At 31.2% G+C, this 23,422-nt stretch overlaps 2 protein-coding genes across 3 annotated transcripts; both read left to right on the top strand.

The window, feature by feature from the left end:
- The first annotated feature begins 10,634 nt into the window (after window positions 1-10,634).
- On the top strand, window positions 10,635-13,413 carry LOC110618767 (WAT1-related protein At2g39510). Its single transcript, XM_021762005.2, has 7 exons — window positions 10,635-11,014; window positions 11,100-11,162; window positions 11,247-11,363; window positions 11,436-11,676; window positions 12,160-12,321; window positions 12,442-12,593; window positions 13,041-13,413. Exons 1-7 carry the CDS (start codon window positions 10,821-10,823, stop codon window positions 13,228-13,230), a joined length of 1,119 nt encoding a protein of 372 aa, XP_021617697.1. The 5' UTR covers window positions 10,635-10,820; the 3' UTR covers window positions 13,231-13,413.
- A 2,432-nt stretch (window positions 13,414-15,845) lies between these two features.
- LOC110618768 (WAT1-related protein At2g39510) lies at window positions 15,846-18,112 on the top strand. Of its 2 annotated transcripts, none has more exons than XM_021762006.2 (7): window positions 15,846-16,134; window positions 16,220-16,282; window positions 16,375-16,491; window positions 16,695-16,935; window positions 17,313-17,474; window positions 17,586-17,737; window positions 17,841-18,112. In XM_021762006.2, the coding sequence occupies exons 1-7, from the start codon at window positions 15,941-15,943 to the stop codon at window positions 18,028-18,030; spliced, it is 1,119 nt and encodes a 372-aa protein (XP_021617698.1). In that variant the 5' UTR covers window positions 15,846-15,940; the 3' UTR covers window positions 18,031-18,112. The 2 variants fall into 2 exon arrangements, with proteins under 2 accessions (XP_021617698.1, XP_043813992.1); XM_043958057.1 differs by having other exon boundaries at window positions 15,848-16,008.
- The last annotated feature ends 5,310 nt before the right edge of the window (window positions 18,113-23,422 follow it).

Below are 23,422 nucleotides of genomic sequence, written 5' to 3'. Positions count from 1 at the left end.
TGTGAAGCATCACAGCAACAAGCACATTTCTTGGGCTTTTTTTTTTTTTTTTTTTTTTTATATATATATATTTTTTATAAATCCCGGGCTGCATGTTGCTTGTGTCCTACTTTCCAAGTTTGGCTTGATTGATGTAGTGTCAGGTGAACTAGATTTTGAAAGTAAATGGCAGTAAAATGATGACGTGCATACCGGGACTGTAAATGATGTTTATTTCCTTGATCTCGAAGCAGGAAGAAATTCTTAGATTCGGGGTGAGGCTGAAGTGTTTATAAGTTATTAAAATTGGGTATTTAAAAAAAAATTCAAATAATTACGATAATTTATATTTATATTTAATATTTTAAAATTTTCAATTTGTTATAATTATAATTTAAAGAATTAAATTAAATTAATTTATATAAATTAATGATAAATTATAATATAATTTTTAAAGTTTTATATTATTAATAAAATATATATTTTTTGTATTGAAATTAAATATATTTTAAATATTTATTATATAAAATATTATATATAAATAATATATTAAAATATTTCATTGAATATTTATATTTAATATTATAAATTATATGTATATTTTTTATATTTAAAAAATTTTATTTTTTATTAATGATATTTTAAATAAAATAAAATATTATATGTTTTAAATTATAAAACTTTATTTTTTTATATTTTAAATTTTTATTAATATTTATAATATTATATAAAAGTAGAAATAATGAGCAAATAATTGTGTCAAATTGAAAAAGATTTGAGTAAGATTATAAGTATATTTATTATTAATATTATTTAAAAAATATATTAAATAAAATATGTAATAAAGTTCTAAATTTAGATGTGAGGAATTTGTTTAGTCAAATTAACTTAAAGTGTATGGTATTTATAAATATCAAATTGAGAAATTGATCCCACTTGATTTTTTTTTTCACTTATAAACTCATATGGATTAGGTAAGAGCCCTATTTTAAATTATAGATGCAAAAACCTTTTCTTTTTGGTATATCACATTTGGTGTTCAAAGTACATTAGTTGACTAAATTGAATTTGAACCAGACAAACACATTCAGATTTTCTAAATTTTAAAAGTACTCCAATTGATACTAATTTCAGTTTAATAGAAAGTGCATTACCTAAAAGGACTTACCTACATATCTATTTATTCTATATTTTTTATTATTTAATTTTTTAAAATTATTATAATTAAGTATTTTAATAAAGATTATAAGTTAAATATTAACTGTGATTAATTTTTTTGTATATTTTTTTAATTATAAAATATTCCTTATAATTTTTTTTTAAAAGATTATTATTTTTTCTGTTAATGTTTTGATAGATGATATGACTTTTTGAAATTAAAGTTTATTCGATTTTAAGCAGATGATATGATATAAATATATTCTAATAACTTTGTTTAGTTATAATGTAAAAAATAAATTATTAATAAATTTATATATAATAATATTAATAAAATTATCAAAATCTAAAAAATAAACTCATCTTTTTAAAAAAATGAAAATGAATTAGTTTTCTTTCAGATTAAGAAAATTCTTTTTGATAATCAATTTTTTTAAATATTCCAAATATTAGAAAAAGGCAAAAAAAATATATTTTAGATAAAAAAATCAACTAATTAAGCTAAGCTAAGTGGCATTAATTATAGATAAGATAAACATGGGTCCTCGTATTTGCATTGCACCTCATCTTTACAATCTCCTTTATCCACTGGCTTTATTGTAATTTAATAAGTTTAATTTAAAATTAAATCGAATTAAATAAATTAAAAATTAAAATTTTAATATTTATAAAAATTAAACTGAACTGATTTTAATTAAAAATTAAACTGAATAAAATTAATTTGATTTGTTTCGATTCGATTAATTTAAATTTTTAATAAATTTTTTATTTTTTATATTTTATTTTTAATATTTTAAAATTTAATTTTAATTATGATTTAATCTCTCTATATTATTAAAATAATATATTATTATCACTAATCGATTCAATTTGATTTTTTTTTATTAAAATCAAATCAATTTAAAATAATTAAAATTTTTAAATTAAAAATTAAATTAAATTAAATTAAACTAAAATAAATAAAAAATTAAATTAAAATTTTAAATTAATTTAATTCAATCAATTTCTTTAATTTAAATTAAATAGTGATGTACCATAATTAGTTTTTGTTCATATTCATCTTCTTCTATGTAATCACTGTACCATCTAGAATTACGGAACCCATCAAATATTTCGAAATTTGAAGGTTTTATATTATTTAATTCTCTACAAAATTTGCTTCTTATAGTGATGGGTTTTGATTGGAGTTTCTTTAGATGATATAATTTTTGATTTTTTTAATAAATAAATAAATTGGCCAGATGCACATGAAAAAGGTTTTGGACAGTAACTAAATGATAAATTATATATTGTCTGAAAAGCAGAGATGTTTGTGTGGTGACAATTATTGGCAGAATGATAGTGATGGTACAATAATCGTTGAAAACACCCTACAAAATTACAAATTAGAGGGGATTTAAAAAAAAAATAAAATCAATCAATCTCATATTGTCACTAATAATAATTTGAAATATTTATCTGAAACTGTATTTTTTAAAAATTAAAAAGTTAATTAATGAATTTTTATTCTAAATTCACAAATATTAATTTTCCCTTGTATTGAATCCACAGCAGATCCCTTCTACCACTTTCTTATGCAAAGTCTATTCAAAGGGTCCACAAAAATACAAGCAGAAAAAGAAAAGAAAAAAAGGAGCCATTTACACTTCACATTCCACTAAAACAAGCACGTGTCTAATTGTGGGCAACGCTGGCACCGTTCATTTTGCCGCAGGTGGAGCCCATCAGAATCTCAGCCCTGTCAAGGATCCGAGCAAAGTCCCAGATCTGGAGATGAAGAATATTGCTCTGCCTTGTTGTCAGATCATCGTAGTCTTCCTCTTCAATTTCGTTATCAAATCGATCCTCTCCTTCTCACCGTCGCGTTGTCTTTGATCTTTGTCTCTTCGTTTTTGTTTCTCGTTCTCATTTGCATCATCGTCTTCATCCTCGTCAATACTGTCCAATTAATTGATCTCGATCTCAGAAAATCGTCCTCAGATTGGGGATCCTCAGGAAATCGTCCTCAGGTTGCAGGTCTGGTGGAATGGGTTGACGATGAAAGAAAATAATTATTTTCAGGCAGTTTTTTTCACATTCTGACTTTTTAGTTCTGTATTAAAAAATGCCAACTTTTTAATTAACTGAATTATATCCGGAGAAAAAGCTAGTAGTTCCTGCTATAATTTCATGTCCCTCTCCTTTTGATTCGCTCATCCTCAATTAAACGTATAAAAACTATGAATAAGTTCTTATTTCCCGTTATCCTCCACTATACTTCCAGCATTAAGGATGATTCAAGGACTGATGTTGAGCTAACTTGACTTAGATACACCATCTATTGCAGGATCTTCTTCCTTTATCTCTTTCGCTCTGTCTCCAACAACTCCTTTGATTTCCACGAAAAACTTCTCTTGAATTTGTGGGTACTTGATCAGATTCGCCATGATCCATTGCAAAGCTGTGAAGGTAGTGTTTGTGCCGACGTTAAGACTGCGATTTCTACTGGAATTCAAAGCGGTTAACGAGGAGTTGCAGCACCCACTTTCGAGCGTGAGGATAGGACTTCACTTTTAAAGGATGAAGGAGTTATGAAATGAAATTCTGGTGGGGAGACATTATGTAGGGCCATAAAAGACCGCGTTGATGTTATGCTGGTTGTTATTGACGACTTTACTGACCGCAAGGGTCGAAGGGCGCTCAACAAAAACTGCAGCATTTTGGATTTGGCTTGGTGGGTAAGATTGCGCAACAAAGATGGAAGGGCAAAGGCTGATGTGAAGAGTGATAACAAGGCCGAACTTGGTGTGGAGGGAACGTATGATATGCTTGAACTCGGCAAAAGATTTGCAAAGCCATAGAAAATTATTGATGATCAGAAAGTTAGAAGAGATTAGAGAAAGTAATAAACGGAAAATATTAAAGGGTATTATGGAAATTTTCTTTTTCTTCTCTCTTTTAATCATTAAAAATTATTTTGATTAACAGAAAAACTAATAAAATTATCTAATTATTATATTTAGGGATAATAAGGGACCTTTTAATTGATTTTAAAAATTATAAAGATTAATTAATGAATTTTCTAATAATTTAGAGATTAGATAATAATTTATTCTATACAATTTTATATTATTTAAATAGAATTTATGAAGATTTTAAGTTACAAAATTAAGTTTTGTCACGTGACTTTGAAGTCGATGTACCTCCTATGGAAATTAAAATAAAAAAAAACAAAAGAAAGAGAGATGGGACGCCCCACTTGCTTGGTCAGATGGGGAAAGAATTTGTCCTTGAATAAAATTATTGAATATCGTTAAAAATAAAATAACATCATTGAATAAAGCAAAGCCAAAAACAGGATAAAGAATAAAGCAAAACCAACACCAAGCCACCACTTTCGTATACAATATTTTATTGCTAGGTGAAATCAGTCGTTTTTTTTTTTAACATGCTTACAAAACCTTGATGGGTTAAAAGACGAGAGAAATTATTTCGTGGATTATTTGAAATTTAGTTTAATAAAATTTTAATTGAATTTAGCTTGTTCTCTAAATATGTCAAATTTTAATTTAAATTTTAATCTTATTTAATAAATAAATTGATATTTAACTTAATAATATTTGATTCATTAATATTTGTGAGTTTCGTTCGTTTCTAAAATTATAAGCAGCCTCATGAATAGATACGTAAACAGATTCGTTGAGTATATTTATTAAGCAAATTTGCTCATAAACAATAATATTACATAATAGTCGTCCAAAATAAGTCATGACCTGTCACTATAAAACAATGTCACGTGACAATAGTCTGATAAACCGATATATGATCCCACCTAAGAAAACGAAAACCGGAATACCGTTACACCTGGTCCTTCGACAGGACTCGTTCTCCCTTGACGAGATCGAGTCTTCACATAAAGTTACCGTTAATAGGCACAATTCAGCAGGCTTTCTTTATGCCCGTAATCACTGGATCTCTGACCAGTTAAACTAGTGAGATTCGTTATCAATTAGCCAGTCACATCATCGTAGATTATCAGGAAATGCTATATTTAACTTCAACCTCTTACAGTATAAAAGCAGACGATCACAGAGACAAATGTATGTAATTCTTACATAACTACTCTTGTGTTCTAAGCAATTCCTTGTACTCGCCCCATTCTCTAGCATACTAACTTGAGTATCGGAGTGGCTGTCGTAGGCGCCAACCACTTGATTTTTTTTGTCTTACAGGTTTAGCCAATCACAGCACAACTCTATTTTATGGTTGCATCATTTGGTTCCGCTGTCCAGAAATCCATTGAATTCTCTCTGTTCATTTGAATTAAGACTGGTCCCTTTTCCCCTTTTCTCTTAAAAAGAAATCTCTCCTTTCTCTCTCGAAATGATAAAAAAATTCTCGAGCTGTTGCTAAGGTTGCTACCAATGAGGGCACTATCATTTTTTTTCACCCATGGCAATAGACAAAACACATCTTCACTGGTCAATGAAGCAGATTCTAACAATATGAGCATTGAGCAGATACTCCAGTACGCTAGAAGATTGCAAGTTACTTTCGAGCAATGTAAAACTTGGGAGGAGATATCACTCATGGCTCCCAAGGAAAGGGAGGAAGCCTTAGTTGATACATCAATGATCCAGATAGGGACAATCCAAATGCAGTCCAAAGAGAATGACATGTTCGAGGAAGAGGAGTCGTCAGATGATGCTTCAAAGGACACTAAATAGAAGCTAGTATGGACTGCTCCAAGGTACTGGGAAAGATAGAAAGAGAATAAAAAGATGGGCCAAAAACAAGACCAAAAGCTGGAAAAACAAAAATATAAGAGAGATCACAAAAGTTACCTAGTCTCCCGAGGAATGAACGATCGAAGTAAGTATAAGAATTATACTTCATTGAATGATTTACAGACACGTATTTTAATGTGGATCAAGAAAAATGATAAGAAAGTCGGATGGCTTTCTAAGCTCAACTCTAAGAAAGCTGGAAGGCGAGATAAGACCAAGCATTACCATTTTCATGAAAACCACAGACACACAATGGAGGAATGTCAATAACTGAAAGATGAAATTGAGAGGTTAATAAGAGACAACACACTTTAAAAGTTCACCATAAAGAGTAGGAAGGAGAGGAGATCTAAATCCGAGATAACAACTCCCGAAACCACCCTTGACATGAAACCGGAAGGGGTCATTCATGTGGTTAGGACTGAATGGCCTATAGAAGCAGAACGTCACAAGCCCCTGAGTCAAACCCCGAGGTTTTGACATTGGTTGAGTTAGATAACTAAGTCTTTAATTATCCTTAACAGAATGTATAACGTTTACAGAAATGTTATAAATAAAACTATGATGTATTCTTCAAACCTTTCTTATTAGGAACATTGGTCATCCGGGTGTTAATCCCATTAAACAAAAATTTCAGCGCCACAAGGTGGAAACCCGCCAGGCCAAAGGACTGGGTGTTATTCCCACTAAACAAAAATTTCAACGCCACAAAGTGAGAACCTGCTAGGCTAGAAGATCGAATGTGAGTCCCACTAAAAGGCCACAAGGCTATCCTGGTATTAGTCCTATTAAAAGGCCAGAAGGCCATTCGGGTGTTAATCCTACTAAATAAAAATTTTAATACCACAAGGCAAAAGTAAGGCACTCATGCCAGGCCATAAGATGGGAACCCGCCAGGCTAGAATACTGGACATTAGACTCACTAATCAAGGCACTCATGCCAGGCCACAAGGCGAAAACCCGCTAGGCCAGAAGATCGAGCATTTGACCCACTAATCAAGGCACTCATGCCGGGACACAATGCGAAAATCCGCCAAGCCAAAAGATCGAGCGTTGGACCCACTAATCAAGGCCAGAAGACCAGGTGTTAGTCTCTATAGAATTTTCTAAGGCATTTGGCTTCAAGCCATAAGGCGAGTATCCGCCAGACTCAACGATCGGGTGTTAGTCCTATATAGGAATTTCTCTAAGCCATTTCATACTCAGGCTGTAAGGTGGATATCCGCTAGGCCACATGTCTAGGTGTCAGTCCCATTTTATAAAAAGGGTGAGTTATGGCCAGCAGCTAGACTAATGACTAGGTTCTATGATTGGGTGTTGGCCCCTTAGCAATTTTTATTAATTATTCAAGTTTGGATTGACAATAAACGAAGGAGGGTTACAGATGAGTACCAATCATATAAGCACACAAAGATAATAAAGATATGAGAGAAAATACTTCCATTAAAAACTCAGAAGGTTACAAAGGAGGAGAAATGACTTCAAGAGTCTCTATTACATTAACATTCCCTACATCTATTATATTTTCTACACGAACTCGGTTAATATCATCAATCATTTCCTCCTCTTGCTCGTCCTTACCTTCCTCCTCCTTTAGAAGGATGTCATCTATCCAAGCCAAGTCCTCAGAAGGAAACTGATTCACCAGCTCCTTCTTAATTGAGTCTTGACCTTTGACGAACATCTCTCCTTCCCGAGCCACCGTTTCTTGAAGCTCGGCCTTTAATTCAGCAATTCTGTTGGAGGCAGCCCAGTTCTCCTTAACTTGAGACTGCAGCTCCTGGACTTGGCGCTGAAGCATGGCCATTTGATCCTTAGCACTCTTAGCCAGATTCTCAAGGGCAAGTTTAGAAGCGTTGGCCTCTCCTAGGGCTACCTGGAGTTTGTCTAATTAATGACTCCAAGGTCTCTTTCATTGTGCCTTCCACTTTGTCAACCCGAGTCTTTATCCTAGAGCATTCCTCTGCCAAGAGTCTTTTGTCTGTTTCTTGAGCACCAAACTCTTACCTCAGGATCTTGTTATGCTCTTTGGCCATATAGGTATAAAGGTTACTCTCCAGGACAGAATGCATGACGTTGTTAAAAAGCTCGTCTATCTCGATCTCGCTCAGGCAACAATGGTTTCCTAGCCTCAGAGCATTCTTGGTTAATAGGACGGCCAGGCTAGGATCTTCAAGGAGAGAGCGCATTCGGGTTAGCGCCAGTACCAGGCGTTGGATGCTAGGAGGCTAGGAGGAATCAACCCCTACATTCACAAGAATGGGCTCAATGGAAGTGGGGATTGCAGTAGAAGGCTCAAAAATTGGGACAGATGTAGAGGCACCAATTGCAGAAGACTCGGGCTGTGAATGAGCCGACTCTTTTATCGTAGGTGGAGGAGGAGGAGGAGGAGGAAGCATGATTACTTCTTCCACTCAGCGAGCATACTTGGGAGGGGGACTGGTTGCCCTAGTAACAGCTTTGTCCTTGCAAGTAGCACGAGCTGTCTCAGTAAACTTGTTCTTCTTTCTAGGCATATCTGCAAAGAGCAAAAATTGAGTAAGCAAGGTAGTCTAAAGTACAAGAGAAGACAGAAAGAAAGATACCCTGCTCGCTTGCTAGAGGGATGCGTTTCCTAAAATGAGGAAGGTTGGGCAGGTGAAAAACCCAAGCCTGGTTCACCTAAAAAAGACTCTGCCAAGACAATACGGCGTTCCTCACTGCCTTGGTGATGTCCATTTTCTATGAGGACTTAGTCATCGTCAAGAGAAAGTCTAAGTCTCATCCTCATCCCTCCGTGGCTGGACGCCATCCTTCCTCAACTCTACCCATATGTTCTAGCTCATTCGGAGGCGTTCGAAACCCTCGGAAGACCAATGACAGAGGATAAAAATCTTATTCTTCCATCTCTTTAATAAAGAAGGTATATGATCAAATATCGTCTGGCGTTTTCTTCCACTGAAAAATCAGAACTCCTCGTTTCTTTGAGTACCCAACTGATACAGTTAAGAGAAGAGGGTGAGGCTCCGCTCGATGCTGTCATTAAAACAAACAAATCAGAAAGCCACCAGGATTCTCCAACTGTTGGGATGCAGCTAGGCAACCGAAAAGTTATGGGGTCCATGGGTAACTGAAGACCTGCCTTCAGCTTCTCTTCATAGATTATGACAGTATACTCTGCAGGAATCTGGTCATTCATGCGAACGCTCGAGGATGGAGCAAAGATGCGAAAGGACTCTCGAGAAATTTGGTATTCGTCATGAAAATGATCTACATCTTGCTCTGCTAATATGGAGGAGATATCACTGATAAGATTGCCTTCGCCTTTATGAGCCGTTCTCAGTGGAACGATAGGAGCTGGGATGCGGATGGGGCCATCAGAAAAGAAACTCGAGGTGAAACTTTCACTGGGAGAGAGAGAAGAAGATGAAGTATTCATATTCATCTTAAAAGGAATAGAAATTACTGTAAAAATAAAGAAATAGAAAAGAGGATTGACCAAGCGTTTCCTAAAAGCGAAGATGATAGTAGTGAGTAGAAATGATATTTGAGAAAGAAGAAAGGTTCTTATATGACGATTTCGATAGTAGGCTTTAAATGTAGCTCGAGAAATGGGATAATCATCATTGATGTGCAGGATGAGGCGAAGTGGCATGAACAGAGAAAGGCCAATATATGTCAGTCACGTATCCCAAATCATGAAGACAAATGTGACCTTCAAATCTAAAGAATCGAAGACTTGTGGGTACCTTTAATATTATATAACAGTCGCCCAAAGTAAGTCATGAGCTATACCATAATACACGGTCACGTGGCAATAGTCTGATAAGACGATACACAATCCCACCCGAGGAAATAAAGACCTAGACATTGTTACGCCCGGTCCTTTGATAAGGCTCACCCTTCCCTGACGAGGTCGAGTCTTCACATAAAGTTATCTTTAACAGGCACAATCCAACAAGTTCCCGTTATACTTGTAATCACGGGATCCTCGACCAGTTAAACTAGCGAGATTCCTTATCAATTAGCCGGTCACATCATCGCCAGATTATCAGAAAATGGTATATTTAATTCCATCCTTGTATAGTATAAAAGTGGACGATTATAGAGACAAAGGTACACAATTCTTACACAATTACTCTTATATTTTAACCAATTCCTTATACTTGCCCTATTCTCTAGTATACTAATTTGAGCGTCGGAGTAGCTGCCGTGGGTATCAACTACCTCAGTTTCTTTGTTTTGTAGGTTTAGCTAATCATAGCACAGTTCTGTTTTCATCAAACAGTCTAAAAGCTGCCACTGCTGAGACCTAAAAATCACCATAGAAAGACGTGAAAAAACACTAGAACCATACATACAACCGTGGAATGAAAATCCAGAAGCCACCGCCAGTAAAACCATAACCATGCATCAACAACAGGAGGCAGTGAGAGAAACCTCACCAGTATCTTTGGCCTTGGCAAGTAAATCTCTAAAGGATAGCTATCAAACTCACTACCAAAGTATGCAAACGGCACCTCCAACAAGCTAAGCAGATAGCCCATACCCAACGTACCCAAACAGATTTGGCCTTGAAGGAAGCCAATCTCTAAAGTGACATGTGTTAATTTTGTTATAATAAAGGGACAAAAAAGTAAATTATGTTTTTTCTTATTATGATGAAAAGTGATTGATGGGTGGTTTTCTTATCCCTTGATATTGGATTCAAACGTGGTTTTTTTTAGTATTCTCCCAATCTTGCTAGCTAATGGAGTCCCTATTGCATCAAACTAATATATCTTGGCATTGTACCTTATTCCAGTATATATAAACACACACACTCTTAGAAGCCATGCCTCTTCATTAACATAACAAGATTCTGAAGAGAGGTTGAGAAAGATATATATATATATAGAGAGAGAGAGAGAGAGAGAGTTGGAAGAATATAACAAGGCTATGGAGTCCAGGGGTAAGTTCTGTGAAAAAGCCAAGCCATATTTGGCTGTGATTGTTCTGCAGTTTGGATATGTAGGCATGTCCATAATTTCAAAGTTTGCTCTAAACAAAGGGATGAGTCAACATGTGTTCGTGGTCTATAGACATGCTTTAGCCGCCCTTGTAATGTCTCCCTTTGCCATTGTTTTTGATAGGTCTATTTCTCTCTCTCTTTCTTTTGTGGGCTTCATGCAATATTCTTATTATTCACATTGATTTCATTAACTTTTGGTGTCACAGGAAGGTGAGGCCAAAGATGACAGTCCCTATCTTTGCTAAGATACTGTTGTTAGGCTTGTTAGAGTGAGAATCTTGTAAAACCTTAATGATATGCTTCAAATATTATTTTATTTCATGTGTTTATGTATTTAACTTAGTTATTTGCAGGCCAACTATAGACCAGAACTTGTTTTACACTGGCATGAAGTACACCACAGCAACTTTTGCTGTTACTTTGAGCAATATTCTCCCTGCTTTTGCTTTTCTTACGGCTTGGGCCTTGAGGTAATTAATAATGCTCTATCACCCACCATGTTAGATGCTGAATTTACTGTTTTTTTTTTTTTTATGGTGCAGGCTTGAGGAGGTTAATTTGAGGAAATTGCGTAGCCAGGCAAAGATATTGGGGACTCTAGTGACTGTGGGAGGAGCAATGGTAATGACTCTATTTAAAGGAGCAAAGCTGGATTTGCCATGGACAAAAGGACATGATTATCATGGATCTACCAGTGATCTAACCACACATGATGATCCCCTTAAGGGTGCTATTATGATTGTTGTAGGCACCTTTTGCTGGTCTAGTTTCATCATCCTTCAGGTAGTTAGTTAATTGTATGAATAATCCTTTTACTTGAGTAATATGGGATGGCATGAATTCTTCTTTCTTAATTAATATTTTCAAATTCAAATATGTATAAAGTATTTTTAAAACTCGAAAAATAACTCTTTTCTTTTTATTAGTAAACTTATCCGGTGCAGATTCGGAAAAGTGAATTGTTGATTTTAAGGACCATACGTTTTAGAGAAAAAAAAACATATATACATAGATACATGATGGTTTTACCCAAGAAATGATCCTTTTAAATGCAATATTCTTTTAAATTATGTTTCTAACAATAATTCATTTGAGACAATCGGCTCCGATTGAGATTTGAAGTCAAAATCTTACTATTTTGAAGATAGTTAAAATTGGCTCCGATTGAGATTTAAACTCAAAATCTTATTATTTTGAAGATAATTTCAATATTAATGAGTTAAAGTCTATCAATTCTAACGGTAATGATTTAATGGTGATTTACAGGCAATAACCCTAAAAACATACCCTGCTCAGCTCTCCCTAACAGCTTTGATATGCTTGATGGGCACTATTGAAGGATCCATATTTGCTCTCATAATGGAAAGGGGAAATCCCTCTGCTTGGTCTATACACTTTGATTCTAGGTTTTTAGCTGCTGTTTATGGTGTAAGTAATTAATACTTCAAAGGCAATTTCTGCTAGGAATTTATATTTTTTTTAATTTATTTTCTTTTTAAAGATTTACCCATTTCATTTTATTACATGTTGAATGGAATTTGGATGCAGGGAGTAGTTTGCTCAGGAGTTACTTATTATGTGCAAGGAGTGGTAATGAAGAGTAAAGGTCCTGTCTTTGTCACTGCCTTCAATCCTTTAAACATGGTTATCATTACAATCTTGGGGTCCTTTGTCTTGTCAGAGATTGTCTATTTAGGAAGGTGAGGCTTTCTCCTTATCAATTGAAATATGTTCTCTTTTTGTCATATTTGCTCAACCCCAAGTGGGAATTTTTTTTTTTCCCTGAAATTTATTATTTATAGTAGCTCATAAAAATAATCCTGTTTAATTTTTTATATAGATTAATATAATAATAAATATATTTAAATCCGAGAGATTTTAAATTCTACTCATTTAATTTTCAATCTCAATTTAAAAAAATATATATAATTAATATGGTTAAATCAATAGAATTTTATATTATCTTTCTCACTATATATTTCAATTATTATTTAATTATTAAATTATTTTTAAAATTAATAAATTTTACTTTTTAAATACGTAAAAGACAGAGTTCAAATCTAAATAATTTTTTTAATAAAATGTTCATAGAAAATTTTTTTAAGTGTGAATTTAAATTTCTTATGAATGATGTATTGTTGTTGTAGGGTTGTTGGAGCAGTAGCCATAATCATTGGGTTATATCTAGTTTTGTGGGGTAAGAGCAAGGATCAATCTCCAATTACTTCAACCAATGAAAAGGAAGCTTTAGAAATGGATTCTATAGAAGAGACTTCAAATCAAGAATCGGTTGCCATTGATTTCAACAAAGTGAGACCTGCCCATGAATCTGTCTGAAGGATTTCTAATTCAGTGTTCAAAAAAAGTGTAATTAGCAATGACTGCATGGAATTAATAATTATCCAACTTCCATGCAGCTGCCCTTGTTTTTCAATTTCCAAATCTTCCTTGCTTGAACGTCCTATCTATTGTATGAAAATTAAGGGTAAAATGAAAAAACTATTACTTATTTTTATTTAATTTTTTATTTTAAAGTATTCAATTTATATTAAAATGATATTTATAATAATACGTCATTAATAAAAAATAATAATCTCTTAAAATATTATTAAAAATATCGATAATAATTAAATTATTAATAAAAAGAGATAACTTTTAAATATCGTATAAAATATTGATGCAATAATTTCTAAACGTAAAAAATATATTAATAATAATAATAATAGGTATATAATTTAACATTTTCATTTTTACAAGTAAACAAATCCAATATAATTTTGCACAAATGAAAACAATTTCAAGAAGTGGAAATCAAATGGTTGTCTACTCCATCTTATCAAGTCAGCTTCATATCAAAATAAAAAAGTTAAAGGCCGACAAATCTTTGATTCATGGTCATGGCAGTGGATTCATGTCAATTGTATTTTATTCCATTTATCCAGTTTAAACTCTTATTAAACGTTGCTTGTTTCCCTCCTTAATGCGTTGGATGATGGGTGGCTTGGATCTGTTTGGGGTTTGATCATATGTGCACATCTAGAGTATTTATGTGTTGGTTTTGATTTTTCTAAGTATGTTTTTCTCTATCAAGGCTCTATATAAGGTTAACAATTCATCGATTCGATTCAAAATTAAATTGAAGTGAATAAATTAAAAATTATAATTTTAGTATTTATAAAAATTAAATTGAATCAATTTTGAATATAAATCGATTTAAATCAAATCGATTTAATTTAATTCCATTAAATTTTTATATTTTATTTTTAGCATTCTAAAATTTAATTAAAATATTTCAATTTTAATTATAATTTAATCTCTCGATATTATAAGAAATAATATATTATTATCAGTAATTATTTCAATTTAATTTTATTGAAATAATTAAAATTTTAAAATTAATAATTAAATTAAAATAAATAAAAATTAAATTAAAATTTCAAATTACTTTAATTCGATTAATTTTTTGTGTTTAAACCAAATAATGTCCACCATCGGATTGAATCTAAAGTGCAGCAGCATTAGTCCTCTGATGCTGTTTCTAAAACTAGAGCTCCTAGGGTGGGCCTTAAGCTAGTTGTAATTTTTTTGGGCCTTCAATTTTATTTTTTTAATCCAAGCCTTTATTTGTTGTAATGGGTTGAGTTCTTCTTTTATGCCATGAATGCTATTTAAAAAAAAAAAAAGAATTTGTCATTGAAATATTGAATAAAACAAAGCCAACATTAAGAAGCAGTATTCATTTTAAATTAATTTAAAATTTTAATTTCATTTTTTATTTATTTTAATTTTAAAAATTTTATTTATTTCAGTTTAATTTAATTTTAATTATAAAAAAATAAAAAATTAAATTAAATTGATTAATGATAATAATATAGAGAAATTAGATTATATAATTAAAATTTAAATATTTTAATTAAATTTTAAAATATTAAAAATAAAATATAAAAAATAAAAAATTTATTAAAAATTTAGATTCATCAAATTAAATTAAATCAGTGAATTTAATTTTTAATTAAAATTAATTTAATTTAATTTTTATAAATATTAAATTTTTAATTTTTAATTTTTAATTTATTTAATTCCGTAATTGTAAATTAAAGTCAACAAACACTAAATCACTTTAATTTTAAATTTAACTGACAGAATACTAATTCAATTACCGAATGATCACCCCTGCAAGCAACCACTTTCGCAGACAATATTTTATTATTTGGCGAGATCAGCCTACTTTTTTGTTTTTCCGGAAAAGCAGCCTACTTTACTCGGCAAATTAAACAATGCTGTCTGATATTTTTGTGGAGATTATTTTTTTATTATGAGTTTTATCAAGATTAATAAATATATATATATATATATATATATATATTTAAAACTCAATAATTTACACAACAAATTATCAAAATACTCTTTAAAATTATTATATTATAACTTTTCCACCTTATATTAAATTAGAATTAACACTTACTTCTCCATTTTTAAATATAAATATTTTAATAATCTATATGTTTTGATTATACCAAACTTAAAAATTATAGTGTTTTCAAATTTAGTTAGATAAAAGTCTAACAATATATATAATTACAAGTATTGTTCGGTTCGCACTGAAATAGTTCATTAAAGAGTAAGGTGCTCTCAACGATTAATTATTTATTTTTTTTACGAAGATCAAACTCTCAATTTATTAAAGAGCGAAAAGTATCAAATCACTCATATCGACACTTAGTAGATTAAATTATTAAATAAATTTTTAAAATAAAAGAATATATGTATTATTTTTTACATAAATGTACCATATTTCTTATCCCTTGATGTTGGATTCAAATGTTTTTTTCTTTTTAGTATTCTCTCAGTCTTGGTTACCTATAGTGGAGTTCCTATGCTTCAAACTAAGACATCTTGGCATTGTATTTTATTCCAGTATATATACACACACACTTAGTAGCCATGCCTCTTCATTTACATAACAAGATTCTGAAGAGAGGTTGAGAATTCTGAAGAGAGGTTGAGAAAGATATAAATAGAATTGGAAGAATATAAGAAGAAGGGTATGGAGTCCAGGGGTAAGTTTTGTGAAAAAGCCAAGCCATTTTTGGCTGTGATTGTTCTGCAATTTGGGTATGTGGGGCTGTCCATAATTTCAAAGTTTGCTCTAAATAAAGGGATGAGTCAACATGTATTGGTGGTCTATAGGCATGTTGTTGCCACCCTTGTAATTTCTCCCTTTGCCATTATTTTTGATAGGTCTCTCTCTCTCTCTCTCTCTTTTGTGGGTTTCATGCAATCTTCTTATTATTCACATTGATTTCATTAACTTTTGGTGTCACAGGAAGGTGAGGCCAAAGATGACAGTCTCTATCTTTGCTAAGATACTGTTGCTAGGCTTGTTAGAGTGAGAATCTTGTAAAACCTTAATGATGTCCTTCAAATATTATTTTATTTCATGTGTTTATGTATTTAACTTAAGTAGAGAATGGTTTGCAGGCCAACTATTGACCAGAACTTGTTTTATACTGGCATGAAGTACACCACAGCAACTTTTGCTTCTACTATGTGCAATATTCTCCCTGCCATAGCATTTCTTATGGCTTGGGCCTTCAGGTAATTAACAACTCCCTATCACCCATCTTTTTTTAGTGTTACCACGGTTATTCTACTCGCACCGGGTTAATCTAGTAAAAGGGTAAAATACTCTCGGCGTATATTTACTCTATTCATGAGAATCGAATCTCGCTTTCTATTTCCTACTTTTTCTTATATAGTGAATTTGATTTTCCTCTCATGCTTTCTTTTGTTGGGTGCAGGCTTGAGAAGGTTAATTTGAGGAAATTGCATAGCCAGGCAAAGATATTGGGGACTCTAGTGACTGTGGGAGGAGCAATGGTAATGACTCTATTTAAAGGGGCAAAGCTGGATTTGCCATGGACAAAAGGACATGAGTATCATGGATCTACCAGTGATCTAACCACACATGATGATCCCATTAAGGGTGCTATTATGATTGGAGTAGGCTGCTTATGCTGGTCTAGTTTCATCATCCTTCAGGTAATTAGTTAATTATATATATACTCCTTTTACTTGCAATACATTTGATAGTTTTCTCAACTCAAGAGTTGAAATGGGTTCGACACAAATTCTCTAATTTGAATACTAGGTGTGGAGCACTTCTAAAATTTGGAAGAAACACTTCGCTGTGCAAATTTGAATAATTGAGCTAGCATGGTTTCGATTACTCTTTTTTTTTTAAAAAAATGATTTTATTGAAAAAATTATCTTTTTAAATTTAATATTTTTTAGAATTATTTCTTCTAAAGTAAAGTTTTTCTTATACAATTTACTCCGACTGAGATTCAAACTCGAGATGACCAATATCAATGAGTTAAAAGTCTATATAGGTTCTAACAGTAATGGGTGATTTACAGGCAATAACACTAAAAACATACCCTGCTCAGCTCTCCCTAACAGCTTTGATATGCTTGATGGGCACTATTGAAGGATCCATATTTGCTCTCATAATGGAAAGGAGAAATCCCTCTGCTTGGTCTATAAACTTTGATTCTAGGTTGTTAGCTGCTGTTTATGGTGTAAGTAATCAATACTTCAAAGGCATTTCTGCTTGAAATTTATAATTTTTTTTTCTTTTTAAAGATTTACCCATTTCATTTTATTACCTATTGAATGGAATTTGGATGCAGGGAGTAGTTTGTTCAGGAGTTACTTATTATGTGCAAGGAGTGGTAATGAAGAGTAAAGGTCCTGTCTTTGTCACTGCCTTCAATCCTTTAAGCATGGTTATTATTACAATCTTGGGGTCCTTTGTCTTATCAGAGATTGTCTATTTAGGAAGGTAAGGCTTTCTCCTTATCAATTGAAATATGTTCTCTCTTGTCATATTTGCTTAACCCCAAGTGGATTAAAAGTTGAAATCGAATGATGTATTGTTGTTGTAGGGTTGTTGGAGCAGTAGCCATAATCATTGGGCTATATCTAGTTTTGTGGGGTAAGAGCAAGGATCAATCTCCATTTACTTCAGCCAATGAAAAGGAAGCTTTAGAAATGGATTCTGTAAAAGAAACTTCAAATCAAGAATTGGTTGTCATTGATTTCAACAAAGTGAGACCTACCCATGAATCTGTCTGAAGGATTTCTAATTCAGTTTTCTAAAAATTGTAATTAGCAATGACTGCATGGAATTAATAATATCTTCCTTGTTTGAACGTCCTATCGTTTGTATTAAAAATAAAGCTTCAACTTATATGAGGAAAGCTTCAACTTCAAAAGTAAAATTAAGCATGGTGGGTTTTAATAATAATAAATTCCTGCAATTTAGCATATCCAATTTTATAAGTAAATATAACGCACATCATAATCAAGTCCAATATAATTTTGCACAAGTGAAAACAATTTTAAGAAGTGAAAATCAAATGTTGTCTACTGTATCTTATTAAGTCAGTTTTATATATTCATCTATTTGATATTAAAAATTTTGCAAGAATTTTAATTGATTTATATTTTTTAATAATTTTTTTATTTAGAATAGAGAAATTTTATTTTTTTTAATTTAAAAAACTTCAATTTAAAAGAAATAAAAATTTTACATGATTATATAAGAAGTTATTTGATTTTTTTTTTTTTTTTTGCAAAATGAAGCTTACCAAATGAGGTAATAACAAATAGTTAAATGTCTTGAATTATCTTATTCGTCAGAAAAAGGTATGATAACTACTTTTTTTCCGTATAACAGGATTATTAGTTATTCATTGGATTTTTTTGGGACATTTACTATTAAGTGATTTATATGAATAATTAATCTTTCTTTTATAGTCTTTTTCCATTATTCATATGGTTCCGTATTTTAAAAAATAGAGTCTTAGTTTCACGGTCTTAGCAGTAGATAGGAGTGTTTCACGGTTTTAGCAGTAGATAGGAGTGTAAATAAATCAAATCGTTCGTGAGCTACTCGATATTCGATTCGATAAAATTAAATTTGAACTCTTCAAAATTCAGCTCGGTTCGGTTCATTTACAGCTCTAACAGTGGATTCCGTATCTCATTAAGTAAGTTGAGATTATTATCAAGTTTAATTACACTCTTAAACTTGCATAATATATTTAGATTATTAAGATTTAAAAATTTATTTTTATAACTTTACGAGCTAATTTGTAAATATACTTATTTAACTAAAATTATTTTAATTTTAAATTTATTAATTTTAAATTAAAACTTATTATACATATAAATAAATTAAACTAGTCGTGAATTATTTGAAACTAAACTCGATAAAAACTCGACTCGTCTAAACTCGTTTACTAAACAAGCCAAACTTGAGTTTTTTAATACTCGGTTCGACTTCCAAATGAGTAAAACTCAAACTCAAAAAAATTTTAACAAATCAAGTTTGAACTTTTCAAAATACAGCTCGATTCGGTTCGTTCTGAGCCTAGCAATGGATTCCGTGTCTATTAAATCTTATAAAGTTTCTTTGATTCTCCCTCTCTCCAATTTAAAACGGGAAATATTTTTTAAAAATTAATTAGTTGATCCTTCCATAATCACTCAATTAAATATTTTGACATTTTATAAAACTAAATTTTCTAATTTTTCTTTTAAATAAATGTTAATCAATTTTTTTTAATAACATGAATATTCAAAATTATATAAAATAAATAATAAATATAATTAAAATTATAAAAATTGAACAGTATAAATAATTTAAAAGAATTAATAATTTTTTTAATAGAATTATAAAGAATTATATTTTACAAAATATAGAAATATTTAATTGAATGATTTTGAACTAGATAATTTTATAAAAACTTAAAGACTTAATAGTAATTTATCCTTTAAAATTGTATAATATTAAACATAATTCTTTTTTTAAAATAAAACTACCGATTGTATTAATAAAATTTTATCAAATAAAAAGAGATATCATCCCAAATAGAGTGACGATTATACCTAATAGATTCTCTATCCAAAATATGAGCAGTTAGAGTAACATTACGACGAATCCATCTAACAGAAATATCAGTTTTAAAATCTAACAAAAATTTACAATTATTTAAAATCAAACCATTGCATAAGATAATTTGACAAAAATGTTCTTCAAGTGCATGTCTAAACCTCTACATAAGATAGTTTAGCAAAAATACTATTCTTTCTCATCTCTCGAATATAAATCATTAAAATCTCCCAAACAAAACCACGGAAGAGAGTTTCTACGAGATAAAATTCGAATAAGGTTTCAAGACTGATATCATCGTTGCGATTCCAAAAATCCATAATAACTAGTAAACCTCCATTGAATATTACCTTCCGAAACAACCGAATCAATAAAATTTGAAGAAAAGTCAACCACAGAAACAAACCCATGACTCTTCCACATTAACGAAAAACCTCCTCCCAATTATTGTCTATTAACTAAGAAGCAACCATCAAAATGTAAAAAATTATAAAAAAATTTCACTAAGAACTTTTATTTTCATCAAAAATAAAATGTTCGGTTTGTAACTAAAAACCAAATCTTTCAATACAATAACTATCCGAAAATTACCTCCATAAATTTGTTAAAAATATCTGCATATTTTGAAAATTGAATGGATTGTATGTGAGAAACATTCCCACCATATAAAAATCATAAGTAACGATCGGAATATCTCTAGAACTCTTAATAGGGACAATAACGTTTTTTCCTTTATCGATAGTCAATTGACGCAAGATTTAAAGAAGAGAAAAAGACGAGAGTATCAATCACAAAGGAAATATTAAACACAATTCTAATATTAATAAATTAAAATTTATTAATCAAATTAATAATTTTATTTATACACAAATTTATGAAATACACCTTAATATTATAACCGGAACACATATTAAATCAATTAAATATAATTTGTTTTATAATTAGATTAGATTGAATTCAAATCAAAATCTCTCTAATTTGAAAATGACTCAAATAGCAAAATTAAATCAATGTATAAAGAAGAAAATTATTGCATGCTAATTATGGGATAATGGGCAATAAGCATGGGTCACCTAGGAAATACAAGGGCCACAAGTTGAGTAGTGGTATGGCCACAAATAAAAAAGAAAGAGAGCTTGGATATAAAATTACGTCCAAACTTAGATGAATTCTAGTTTGATGCAGCTAAAATTACGTGTGAACTTCTACCAATTGTAATGGCACACGTGGACCTACATTTTCTGCCTTATTATTAAGAGTGGAAGATCGATACCCAATTACCCTTGTGGTGGAGAATCTAGTTACCACCCATCAAGTTTAAAGTAAATACGTAATGGAATTTGACTTCAAGATAATTGATTGATCACTAAAGTTATCTAATAAATTATTGTAAAATCTTTATCATTAATTAAATATAATATTTAATTTTTTATTTCTAAAAATCTAATAAAAAATGTGCTTTTTTTAATTAAAACTTTTCAATTCTGTCAAATAAAATATTAATTATTTTAATTATAAATATTTATATTATATAGTTTTTATATTTTTAACTATATCTATTATTTAGTTCTTAAAATTTTAACTATATATTATTTAATTACTCTTATCAAAGAGTTGACTAACCAAATTGTTTGACATAATTTAATGGAGGAACCTAAGAGGTATGTTTTATAAAATGTAATAACTTTTTAACTGAATTTTAAATAAATAGAGATTAATTAATTTTGATAAAATTATTTATCCAAAAGCATTTCATCAAAGTTTAGTACGTTTGTGTAACGACCCCAAAATGGACCGTCACCGGAGCTAGAATTCAGGTCGGCTTAAGGCCGCCAGAACCCGTAGCAAGCCTGCTATACTCTCTGAGTACCTGTAAATCTCACATGTAATGGTAAAGAGATGTAATAGTTATGTTTTCAGTTACAGATGTGCTTGACTCAGTAGTTTGTGATGTAAATAAGTACATGATCTGTATATTTATACGAGATCATATTTATACGTTTTACAGAGTATGTGAAAAACCAGGCTTAACAGGTATGAGTTAACTCATCTAGAGCAAGCTCTAGCCAGGGGTACAGAGTACAGAATACAGAGTACAGAGATAGTGCATGCACAGGTTAAGTCTTGGTGCAGAAAAAGAGTTTTTAGTTTCACAGAAAATGTATGAAGCTAAACCATAAAAAAAAAACACCCTTTGTCACCTAAGCATGCATCTCTACCCAAACCTTCATAAAACTTCTGTAAACCAGTAAAACATGTTCAAGATCTTCCCTTATCTCCTGTAAACACGAAGATGAACGATCTGAACAAAACAAATGGATCAACTTCTCTTCAAACTCACTAAACTCAAAAACTAAGCTTTTTGCTTCAAAACCTTCAAAAACTTTTGAAAACCAACACACACTCTGCATGAGCTGGGCTTGCAAATAAAGCATGGGAGACGTGGCCAATCTTCTGGACAGGGTTTGGAGCCAACACCTGTCCAAAATGCTGACTAAGGATTGCACAATAGTTGGCTAACTAACTCAGCTTCGGCTGCCGAATCGCATGCAAAACCATGCAACATTCGGGGGCCGAACCTGAACTGCGGAAGCCGAACATTGGGCACTTTCGGCGGCCGAACTTGGCAAAAGTCTCCATAGACTTTTCTCTTCCAACCTCAACCCAACTCAAATCAATTCAACTAAAACCCTTCAAATACATCATAACACTGTAGGAAAACATAAATTCTACCCTTCTATAGAATTCCGACACCCCGGATTCCACCGGACGACAGGAATTCCGGTGCCGGATTCTAGCCGGGTATTACAATTTGACCAAAAAATAATGTTGCTGAGCTCCTTAACGGCAATCATAAATCACCATCTTAAACTACAATTTGTGGACTCTGAGTCATTTACAAGGTTATTATATTTAATGCTTGATAACCATAATTAAATCTTGCAATATGCAGAAGCAACTTCTTGCAAAATATATAAAATATAATTAATAGCAAATCTTATTTATTAAAAATAAAAATCAATGTTTAAATGTACATTTTGATGAATAAACACTATATGCCGTTTATTTTTAAATAAAAAAACAACACGATACAATAAAGTCGTAAGCTAAATAATAATGGATATTTGAACTATTGATTCGTCAAACCGTTAATCGATTCAATCTCAAATTCAATCCGGTTAACGATTCAAACCTGCCTTATCAGGGAAATAGTACACCTCAAAACTTGGACAAAGTGACAAGTTGTAGTGCATCTCTCCCATCACAAGATAAAAATGGTACTAAAAGGGTTTTGTTGCCCAAGGTATTAGCTAAGGTAAAGATTCTTTAAGTGAAACACCAAGCAAATTGGATAAACAAAATAAAAAATTTACCCAAAAAAAACAAAATTTTCACTAAACTGTACAGCAGAGCCAAAAGGCTTAGTAAGGTCAAAAAAGGACAAATACACCAAGTAAAATGTAGTTTGCACTTTAAAATTATGATGTCCTTATTTGACTTTTTAAGGATAATTCAAGTGCAACTTTGGATTGAAAGGTTGAATTTAGCATATTTAGCCATGAGAAATTT

The sequence above is a fragment of the Manihot esculenta genome, chromosome 7 (genome assembly GCF_001659605.2).
Source record: "Manihot esculenta cultivar AM560-2 chromosome 7, M.esculenta_v8, whole genome shotgun sequence".
Taxonomy (NCBI): domain Eukaryota; kingdom Viridiplantae; phylum Streptophyta; class Magnoliopsida; order Malpighiales; family Euphorbiaceae; genus Manihot; species Manihot esculenta.
The sequence above is the reverse complement of the archived record's forward strand: the minus strand, read 5'-3'. Positions and strand labels throughout refer to the sequence as shown.